Here is a 12,080-nt window from a genome sequence, read left to right on the forward strand (position 1 = left end):
GTAATTTGAACTAATTCACGATAGAAGGGGAAATACTCTCTTGTACATTGAAATCATATCGAAAAAAAAAACAGTATGTTTGTATGTAGTAATCAAAGAAAGATAATATTAACCTACAGACGTTCTTATTCTGCTTATATTCTTGGCATCCTCTGCACATACCTGGTTAACTGTGCCCCTCGCTGATTGATTTCCGGTTTCCTTCATCATCAGGTGGTTGCAAACTCTGCTCGGATGTTTCAACCCAGAACTACGACATCTTCCAGTTGGTGGATCAGTAAAGAATGTAAAAGGACGAGAGTTTCTATCGACCTACAACGGAATACTGCATGACTTGTCAAAATCTCATTTAATAAAGATATTTTATTTCATGTTTAATAATTTTATATTGTTAGATCATCCACCTAGTACTTTGATTTAGAAACTCTTATAGCTAAAAGACCGCTGTTTGACGGATATGTAATTCATGACCTAGGATTCAAAAGTTGCCAATGATTTGTTGATCTTTAAATATTTTAACCTCCGAGATCATATCTTGTAAAGTGGAGTGACATTCTGCGTTATAAATTATACTAGTCTAATACACTAGTAAACTCGGGTGTTGTAGCGAACCGTAGGGTTAGGTCGAGTCAAGGGTCAATCAACCGATTAAATTTAATTTAAACGTGTCTCTTTGTCATCAAGTCATTTCTAAACAATATACACTGTTACAACGACTCGGCACAATATCAAATTTAAAATACCATAATGTATATAACCATATAACGGAAGGTGACACTAGACAGAATAGACGATGTATTTTAAAACACACTGGAAAAGACGTTATTTAATGGAAATTATGTAAAAGTATAAGTAACAACGTCGATCAATACCGTACGCGTTCCGGAACACTAAACACGGATAGAGCTCACGTGGGGATGGGGAATAGAAACAGTAAGTATGAAACATGATATCATTGTGAAATTATTCTATCATTATTGAATAAAGATTTTTAATCAACATGAATCACAAGCGTATTGGTATGAATTCCCACTGCATATCATATTTACTTTTATTTTTAAGGCTATCCAATATCAGACTTTGTGTGAGTTTACTATTTACTGCAGAGTAAAAGATGGGATGTGGAGGGTCAGCTGTAAAACCCCGGGGAGAGGACGGTGGACTACTGACAGAGACAGACACTGACCCCGTGAGTATACATGGCGATAGTTTCTCTTACTGCAGTTGGATAATTCAGCATTTCCCCCCTATGATCAAAAAGGAAAGCCAGCTTTTATTTTGCTCATTATTCTGTTAATGGTGTTATTTTGGTGGATTTTGTTTCAATCATTTTCGCGGATGGATGAAAATCGAAAAAAAAAAATGAAAAAATGAAAAGTAGAATTAAATCAGAAAATCATAATTTGTTGCATGATTTTCGTGAAAATGTGTATCATGAATTCATGGCCATTTAAGTCGTTTTGAACAGCGTAAGCATGGATAAGTGAATTTTCTGTACTTAACTTAAAGTAATTGAAACCAAATATTTTACTGCTTTTTTTCGACCCACAAATAAGTGATGAAATGTAGTCTGTTTAAAGTTTAATAAAAGTAGTAATTTAATAACTATCCAAATTATATTCCTGAATTAATAAATCTGTGATAGATATAATGCATTATATATTTCATTCATAAATGGCATTATATATATTCAAATGAGTGCATTTATATATAAATCGCGGTGCTTTCAAAGACAATAAAGGGAACTTTTTGTAAAGACTTTGTCACGCCTCATGGTGTGATTTCAGCCTTAAACACAAAGTGTACAACACTAGCGGACCGAAAAGATCCCAACGTGTGATACTGACAACGTGTCATTGTTGGTTTGTCTAAAATATGTCTTTCATATTGTAATAATGCTTTATATTGTCATGTTATAATAACACTTAGTGATTTATGATAAAGACTAGACTACCCACTGATAATGCTCATCCTGCAAGTACAGCTACTGCAACCTTATCTTTTTCGTTACTTCACGAGGACAAAGAAAGCAGTTGTTGAATCATGAAAGGTCTCAGGAGAATCTGTCAACGGATAGTGTTCTACTTATAACCTCACACAAAGATGGCATGACACTGAACCCGTAACAAATGTATTAATGTATCGGTTTTAATTTTATTATAATGGTTTTATTTCGACTGTTTTAATTCAAGTCTTCGCATTAATTGAGTATATTTATTTTATTTTTGGTATATTGGTTTATTTCGGGTATATTGGTTTATGTTGGGTATATTGGTTTATTTCGGGTATATTGGTTTATGTTGGGTATATTGGTTTATTTCGGGTATATTGGTTTATTTCGGGTATATTGGTTTATGTTGAGTATATTTCGGGTATATTGGTTTGTTTCGGGTATATTGGTTTATTTCGGGTATATTGGTTTATTTCGGGTATATTGGTTTAGTTTGGGTATATTGGTTTATTTCGGGTATATTGGTTTATTTCGGGTATTTTGGTTTATTTCGGGTATATTGGTTTATTTCGGGTATATTGGTTTATTTCGGGTATATTGGTTTATGTTGGGTATATTGGTTTATTTCGGGTATATTGGTTTATTTCGGGTATATTGGTTTATGTTGGGTATATTGGGTTTATGTTGGATATATTGGTTTATTTCGGGTATATTGGTTTATTTCGGGTATATTGGTTTATGTTGGGTATATTGGTTTATTTCGGGTATATTGGTTTATTTCGGGTATATTGGGTTTATGTTGGGTATATTGGTTTATGTTGAGTATATTTCGGGTATATTGGTTTATTTCGGGTATATTGGTTTATTTGGGTATATTGGTTTAGTTTGGGTATATTGGTTTATGTTGGGTATATTGGGTTTATGTTGGATATATTGGTTTATTTCGGGTATATTGGTTTATTTCGGGTATATTGGTTTATGTTGGGTATATTGGTTTATTTCGGGTATATTGGTTTATTTCGGGTATATTGGGTTTATGTTGGGTATATTGGTTTATGTTGAGTATATTTCGGGTATGTTGGGTATATTGGTTTATGTTGGGTATATTGGTTTATGTTGGGTATATTGGTTTATTTCGGATATATTGGTTTATTTCGGGTATATTGGTTTATTTCGGGTATATTGGGTTTATGTTGGGTATATTGGGTTTATGTTGGGTATATTGGTTTATTTCGGGTATATTGGTTTATTTCGGATATTTTGGTTTATTTCGGGTATATTGGTTTATGTTGGGTATATTGGTTTATGTTGGGTATATTGGTTTATTTCGGGGTTTATTTCGGGTATATTGGTTTATTTCGGGTATATTGGTTTATGTTGGGTATATTGGTTTATTTCGGGTATATTGCTTTATTTCGGGTATATTGGTTTATGTTGGGTATATTGGTTTATTTCGGGTATATTGGTTTATGTTGGGTATATTGGTTTATTTCGGGTATATTGGGTTTATGTTGGGTATTTTGGTTTATGTCGGGTATATTGGTTTATTTCGGGTATATTGGTTTAGTTTGGGTATATTGGTTTATTTCGGGTATATTGGTTTATGTTGGGTATATTGGTTTATGTTGGGTATATTGGTTTATTTCGGGTATATTGGTTTATGTTGGGTATATTGGTTTATTTTTGGTATATTGGTTTATGTTGGGTATATTGGGTTTATGTCGGGTATATTGGTTTATGTTGGGTATATTGGTTTATGTTGGGTATATTGGGTTTATGTTGGGTATATTGGTTTATGTTGGGTATATTGGTTTATGTTGGGTATATTGGTTTATTTCGGATATATTGGTTTATTTCGGGTATATTGGGTTTATGTTGGGTATATTGGGTTTATGTTGGGTATATTGGTTTATGTTGGGTATATTGGTTTATTTCGGGTATATTGGTTTATTTCGGGTATTTTGGTTTATTTCGGGTATTTTGGTTTATTTCGGGGGTTCATTTCGGGTATATTGGTTTTATTTTTAATCTATCGGTTTATCTCTATTTGTATATAATTGTTTTTCTTTCGTTTGAATTTTCGTTGTTGATTTAGTATTTCACTGACGCTAATATTTTTGTCGTTTGGCATCACAATCTTTACTTTCGTTTTTTTTTAGTAATCCTTACTGAAAAAAGACCTACTTTTAACATCAAAGATTATGTAGAATCAAAATAGCTACACTTGTACTACATCTATTTCTGTTAAGCGTGATAGGTAGATTTGATATCTAAGTATATAACTTTACTTAGTTGTTCCACAGTTTAAAATGACTAATACCTTCTTACAGCCGGATTTTCCATACATACCAAACGGTTACCCACCACCCAAACCGTCCTATTCAAAAAAGAAAAATCTTTTTAAGGAAAGAGAATTTAGAAAGATAGACCATAAGGCATACACGGTAAGTTGACATTCTGTTCTAGAAACTTTCATTTAAAGATTTGTATACGTACTACGTGTTTAATAACATACACCTTATGGCACAGACTTTTTCTCTGCCTCTTTTGTGTGAACTAAATTGATATTTCATGAGTATGTTTCTGTGTATAGAATGACACAAAATATGCTCATGATTTAAGGAGATTGAACTCGGTAAAGAAAACCCACTTTAAATCAACGACGTAATTAAATGTTATTAAGAATTCTTGTTGAGTCAATACTAAAACGACGTTGTGGTGCAGTGTTGGTTGTCTTTATGAATTGAATTTTAATCCAAATTAAAACAGTGCTGCCTTCTTCGTGTTTACATACTCGAAGTGAGGCTGTGAAATTTGCATGTATCCATTATTTATTGAAGAGGTAATGTGACCATTTTATTTTGTCACTATTTTGAGATGAAGATTTCTGATTTTGTGTCTGTGGAAAAAAGTATCGTAAATGTAGTCTTAACTAAGAAAGTAATTATTCTGTAGTTTAAATCCTTTGAAATTTGCTTGCCTTCACACAGACTAGGGCAGATATTACGAATTACACCGTGCGATACATGGATCTGGTTTGAGATAATTACAACGACTTAGTTTACTCTATAACAGCTTGTTTGTCCTCTAGCTATCATCGATGCCACCCGAAATCACGATTTAGGTAACATTGTCTAGTGTCAATATTACCATGGCCTGGGTTTTGTTTTACAAGAAAATTGTTTGCTGGTTAATTGTAATTTCGTTTGGTTGTTTTTGTGCCTTTTCCCGTGATTACCTTCAATTCTTTTTCCCCCCATCATGTACTTTCTAGGCCCCGGATGAAGTAGGAAACAGTTTTGATGAGCTGCTGAAGTACTTGCTGGAAGGTTTAACCACCGACCTACAACGTGTCCGAGCAATCTTCTGTTGGATAGGCTGTAAGAATCAGAATCCACCGCCAAATGGGCCCCCGGACTCCCCCAACTTCATCCTCCTACAAGTCAGACGCAACAGCATGTCCTTCTGTTACCTGTTCGCGAGACTGTGCAGGCCAGTATCTGACTCATACGAAATACTGATTTAAATTTTGATATCAATTTCCAATATAATGAAAACCAATTTACGTCCTGTTATTCCGTAATGTGTGCCTTCATTACAAAAAGTTAACGTAACTTCGAAAACAAATTCTTTTCGGGTAAAAAACAGAACAACTCGATGTCAACCTGATTGTGTAGTCTTAGTACATATATTTTTCCGTCATTACTCGTCTCGAAGTTTTAAATTTTGCTCACCAAGTTTCGAACAAAGGAAAAACTTCTAAGACTCGTTCCATAAAATCTTATCTGACACTCATTTAACATTATATATATCATCTTAAAATGAAAGTCTATTGTCTTACTGGGGTTTTTTTTTACAATATTTTGCACATGTGACATTTATTCTTGAGCAGGTTTGTTGACATATCTGTATCTATATGATATCTTCTGAATTGATGTCGTTCTACAATATCTGAGTTTAACACCATATAAGTCTATACATTTCTCGACTTTTCAGGGAGGCCAACATTCCATGTGTTATCATTGTCGGTGTGGCTAAGGCGGCTGGGTATGAAGTCGGCGACAGTCAGGATGTGGTTGCAACACAACACAACAGATGGAATGGTGTGTACGTGGACGGGGAATGGAGATTGGTTTTCCCACTCTGGGCGTTTTCGGCGATCAGTGGACATAGTACCGGCAAATACACACTTGTGGAAAGTAAAGGCAGGTGGTCGTAAACCCAGGAAGTCAATACAGCAAACGATGAGAAATTTTTAAACAAACATCACATATCAAATAATTCCAAAGTAATTTATCTGTAAGTGGTTTAAAATGCTACAGATGCGATGTGGTAGCTTTGTACACTAAAATGATGTAAAATATATTGATGAAATTTCATTCTGCAGTCGGATATGAAGTGACGTTATTACAAGTTTATGTTCCTAAAACAAATTGATAAATAGATTGATAGATCATATCGCTTCCGAGACAGAAAATATGAACACCGGGGTATGATGTGAAGATAAGCACGCGGAAAAATGTGTTTTAATCAATATTTTCTTCAAGAAAAGTAAAAGAAACTTTTACGTTATGTGAAGGAAATACTTCATTAGAATTAATATTTGATAAAGCCCCCATCAAGGCCTCAGACAAAGCTACTGAGTTACGGAATCCAAATAATGTACATACAAGTCGATGGAGGCAGAATCCAATGGATTATAAACTGCAATGCTTAAGTTGTAATTTATAATTACATATTTTGTACCTATCTAATATTGTTTGATGGAATTTTCTTTATAATTGATATATCGCACTAACAGATTCTTCTATAATGTTGAACAATGTTTTGTTATCTTTTTACATAGTTCAGTTTGCTATAACTATAATCTAAAATAAATGTTTGTTTTACCAGGAGCTGCAGCAAGGGAAAAGGAAATCCAGTCATCAGGTGTCAATGTCACACAGTTTAACGAATATTACTTTTTGCCGGACCCTGACGAGTTTGTCACTCTTGCTATGGCCATCGATCCAAAATGGCAGTTTATACATGACACATACGACATTAAAAAATTTTCAGATATAGCACATGTACGGCCAAAATATTTTAATGGAGATGTAAAAATATTGACGGATAATAAAGCGTGTTTACATTCGAAAAAAGGGGAAATAAGCATAGGTTTTAAGGCCATCAATCCAAAGTGGTGTGGAGTTTTGTCATATTTGCTGTTTTTCAATGATCACGAGTCAGTCAACCCTCTGCCTAAAGACCTGCAACTGGAACGCTATATCATGATGGAGCGTCGCAGTTCTATGTGGGTATTCCACGCGCGGTGTCCTTGCGTAGGTGTTTACAAATTGTCAGTCACGTGCGGCACAGATGACGGGTCCTTTTTTAGGATATGCAATTTTAAATTGATTTGCAACGAAGTAAAGGAACGGAATCAGCCCCTTCCATGTCAAGTTGGTACGGCAGGTTGGGGTCCAAGTAAAGATACGTCGAAAGCAGGACTAAGCTCTCCCTCTCAGAATAAAGGAACGATTCATACTTCTGGTGGACGAAACATAACATTTTCTTTCTCAGTCATAAAAGACATTTCAGTGAGAACAGAGTTACTTCAAAATGGAGCCTTAGAGAATCTACGGTCAAGCGTATCGCATGACATAGATGTGAACTCGAAGCTGAATGTTGCTGTAAAGGTGCCTGGAGCAGGGGAGTATGCCCTTCGCATACATACAACGGATGTGAAGACCACAGAGGAGACAAATGCGTGTAATTATTTGATTTCAAGCGACCAAGATTCGCAGAAAAAGAAAAAAGCAGAAGTGAGCACATTTGATTAAAGAAATTTTAATGTAGAATGTAACATTACGTCTTCATTATGTCCGAAATCTAATATGTCCACCGGAAACTGCTAAAACATCAAACCAACTGAAATATTGTTGATCTTTCTTGTTATGATGTTGTAGAGTATGTTTTATTCATTCATTTATTGACGAGTCCGTTTTCATGGGCAATAGTTAAGAAGTTAAAAATCCTGCTTATTCCGCTGTGCAATATATTCTTTACATTATTGTGCGAGTCCTTTCCGCTGGCTTATATTTTTTTCAGAATAAACTGGAAAAACAAGCAAGAGAAGCAATGAAGAAAGCAACAGAGGGAATCGACTACGTCATACTTACCACAGCCATCGACGCCTTTACTCAACTCGACCTTGAGGATAAGGGAGATCTAACGGCAGCCGTCAATAGACACATGCTATTACAGTTGAGGAGAGGTAAGTAAAGGTGACCACTGTTACAAAGTATTTCAGCAGTATAACAACGAGGGCTCATTGATAAGTTGTGAGCCTTGTATTGCAGAAGTTAAGCAGATATGTCCTTTTTCAGCTCTATTTCCTGCCTATTTAGGGATGTATACCCAAAGACTGGTGTCATTTGGTCAGTTTATGTCGAAGAGGTAGCACTCAAAATAAACAAGGCAAGTGACTTTTGCAAAATGGGCAGAATCACTGAAAGAGCAGTGATTCAGTTTTTTCATAAGAAAAATTTAACACCTAAGGATGATATCCATACTGATATGGTAGAACCAATAGGGATTGATGCCACTTCATATGCTACTGTGAAAATATGGGTGGCAACATTTAAGCGTGGCAGGCAGAGCCTTGGAAATGACGCTTGTCCTGAAAGGTCTGTCACATCCCGGGAAAGATATATATCCAATACAGTTGGGGTTTAACAGGAGAGAGTTCATTCCATTTTGATGGAAGATCTTGCTATGAGAAATCTCTCAGTCCCTGGGGATACCTAGACTTCTGGAAGTTGATCAGAAGCACACAAGAGAGACTTTGTCGTGTGCTAATCTGTACTTTTTAGATGTATATCCTGCTACCTTTCTGCAGAAGTGTGAGGCAATGGATGAATCGTGCGTCCATTATTTCACCCCAGAAGCCAAACAACAGTCTAAACAATGGAAGTACCCTGGTTCATCCCCGCCAAAGAAGGCAAAGACTGTTCCATCAGCTGGAAAGGTTATGGTCTCGGCTTTCTGGGATGCTGATGGTAGAAAATCAGCAAAAGGGACAAGCGCTTATGGCACATATCATGCATCACTTCTTAAGCAGCTAAGAGAAAATATCAAACTCAAGCGCCGCGGAAAATTCAGTAAATGTGTGTTGTTCCTCAAGGACAACGCCTCTGTTCACAAATCTGTCATTGTCATGACTGTCATTAACAATTAAGCATCCGCCTTATTCGCATGATCTCGCTACATCAGACTCCTTTCTCTAAAACTGAAAAAGGCCACTTCCGGTATATACTTTCGATCAGATGATGACGTCATACATGCAGTGGAGGACTTTCTGAACGGTCAAATAGAGGATTTCTTTAAAAAAGACACTGAAACATTGCCTGCAAAAGAGTATAGATACTGTTGAAAAAAGATGCAACGTGTCTGCTAAAAGGAAAATTCATAAATATGTGGCTTACAACGTATCGATCAAGCCTCGTGGATTAAGGAAAGTGCGTATTTGGAAGCATCCCAGTTCATTTGATATTGAAACTTGTCTCAGAAAACTAGAAAATTCTTTTATGCAAGATAGAATATGGTCAGGTGTAAATATAAATTAAATAAGCTGAGAATTTCTCAAGAAGTTATGACATCGAGTCTGAACGGAACGAAAGGAGACGGACACTGAAAAGCAAAACATGCTTATCTTCAGTGTGTCATGCTTGGTTACATTGTAAATTAGGTTATAAATCAACTGCATTTTATTCCAGAAAATAATCCTGAAGATGAATGTTTCATTAGAAAAATATTGTTTTTATACCGTACATCTGTTTGTTATCTGCTTATCCTTCGGATAAAGAAATTTTCCAAAACAACGACTCTGGTCTTCATTTCTAAAGCACTATAAATGAAACATTTTCCTTTGTTAACATTAAGGTGTTTTGAGGGTCTTAAAATAGGTCACTCAATATTTAACAGATCTTCGGGATGCAGTCCTTCGCCGTAATGTTGGAGTACTGGAGGCAGCCATTGAAAAAGCCAAAACTTCGGAACATGAAGAACTGCTGCGACCAAAAATAGAAGAGGCAGAAGAGTTACTGGCACATCTGGCCAAGCTCCACAAGTTTGCTCATGGGGTGTTACAATTAAAACAACAAACTGTCTCTGAACTCCATCGTTACAAGATTCCACCTGTGCCAGTCCATGAAGTCATGTTGGCTACTTATATTATGCTGGGAGAACCCAGGGAAAACATCAAGGTAAACTAGCTGCTATCTTAATATTCACAACAAACCAAATTCCAAAATATGTACACATGGATTATTTTGATTGCATATCTTTGAAAAGTTGCATTTTGACAGGTTATGAAGTAGAATTGTCATTTATTGTGTTGCAACGTATTCAATTAAAACAATTAAGTCATTTTCCACATCATGACATCACAATCGAGTTCTGACTGGCACAGCCAAATAAAAAATGTTCTAGGGCATATTACATTAAGGTCATATTTACATAAAAAGTATTACATGGGCGAATTCATGGGTGATAACAAGTGAATTGAATGATAAAATAATTAATATCTGTTGCAGAACATTGTTTAAATTACTCTATTTCGACCACATCAATTTTTGATGGGCAATGTATACTTCCTTCTTAAAAATATGTAACATGCGTTAACTTCTTATTCTAATTTAATAATATTGACATTTTCTTTTGATTATTAATTTAGCATGAAATGTCTTTTTTCCCCTTCTGTAGAACTGGAAGTCAGTACAAGGTGTTCTAGGCTTGTTAGGAAAGAGAGGCTTGATCAATCGGGTTCGAGAGTTTGACACGGTTCACTTAATGGAAGACATAATAGATGAAGTCGAAGGTCTCATTAAGGACTTCAACGAGGAGATGGTCTGTCTACGTAGTCCAGCAGCAGCTACATTCCATACATGGGTAAGTTCTACTCTGTAATCATTATTCCACAGCTAATAACTTTCTTGACTTCCGAATCGCAAGCTCGAGGCAATTCATTTTAACGAAACAGACTAAACATAATGATACACTAAAATTACAGTTGAAATTCCTTTTCTCCATCAGCGACAATTAATTTTAGATCCTTGGTCGCGAATTTACAAAAATAAATCGCAGCGAAAGAAATCAGATTTACGGTAACATATTATCTAAGAGGAACATTTTATAACATTCCTGAGGTAGAATATTCTACTAGTATGCTTTCTGAGTAAACGGTGAACTGGAGCGTTTCTGTAATATCATTTTGCACAGGGATATTTCGTTGTGTGTTCGTGCTAGGCTAATTTAATATTACCGTGTTGGTGATGTTGTGTCTACCTATTTAAGAAGACAAAGTATCCACACATATGTCATGAAACCAGATGTAGACAAAAATATGACTAAACAACAATTAATATCTCTACTGCTTTAAAGTACACATGAAAAATAGTAAACGTATAACAAGCCGTTGTAATTATTCTCTATTCCAGTTAACTAACATTGTCAACGACTATAGAGGTAATGATAAGCCACAATAGACATTTGGAATACCAAGGCTGCTACATCGACAATTTCTCTTTTGTTTTTGTTTTTTATCGCGAGTCAGTGAGTACTCATGATTGCACTCTAAAGGAAAAAACAACCAATTCCACAAAATTGAAGGGATTTATCGGGAGAAAAAAAAATCTTGGAACATTCTTACCAAACCACCAGATGTTATGCAGTCTCTACAGTCATTCACTACAAGAGGTGATGTTATTTTAAACCTTTGATCATTAGAAGTTACACTAAAATGAATTTGGTGGTTACTGCACTGTATATGCGTTTATTACATAAACAGCTATTGTGTATTCAAGACAATGCAAATCATGTACGATTGCCGTCAATTTTTTTTTTTCTTCTTGTTCACATAAAGCTCATCCCTTAAACTATACAACACAAACATTATTTTCAACCCTGCATACTGAGTTTGTTTTTCAACAAGAAAGTACTAATACATCTGGATATCACCATGACCAATACTATTGCCATTGGTATAAATATTTCGGGGTATCACTGTGACCACTTGTTGGTCAGGAATTTGTGCCACTTCTAAAAGCTATTGGTTTTTTCCTGATGCGTCCACAAAACTAGACAATAT

The 12,080-nt window shown here is 35.3% G+C and overlaps 1 protein-coding gene across 1 annotated transcript; it reads left to right on the forward strand.

The window, feature by feature from the left end:
- Positions 1-1,114: 1,114 nt before the first annotated feature.
- Positions 1,115-11,478, forward strand: LOC132554125 (lim and transglutaminase domain protein ltd-1-like). Its single transcript, XM_060218426.1, has 9 exons — positions 1,115-1,189; positions 4,282-4,395; positions 5,226-5,443; positions 5,948-6,150; positions 6,845-7,755; positions 8,042-8,207; positions 9,917-10,197; positions 10,697-10,882; positions 11,431-11,478. The coding sequence occupies exons 1-9, from the start codon at positions 1,115-1,117 to the stop codon at positions 11,476-11,478; spliced, it is 2,202 nt and encodes a 733-aa protein (XP_060074409.1).
- Positions 11,479-12,080: the final 602 nt, after the last annotated feature.

Source organism: Ylistrum balloti, unplaced genomic scaffold (assembly GCF_031769215.1).
Source record: "Ylistrum balloti isolate Yb309-2 unplaced genomic scaffold, AGI_CSIRO_Ybal_v1 Utg370382, whole genome shotgun sequence".
Lineage (NCBI taxonomy): Eukaryota > Metazoa > Mollusca > Bivalvia > Pectinida > Pectinidae > Ylistrum > Ylistrum balloti.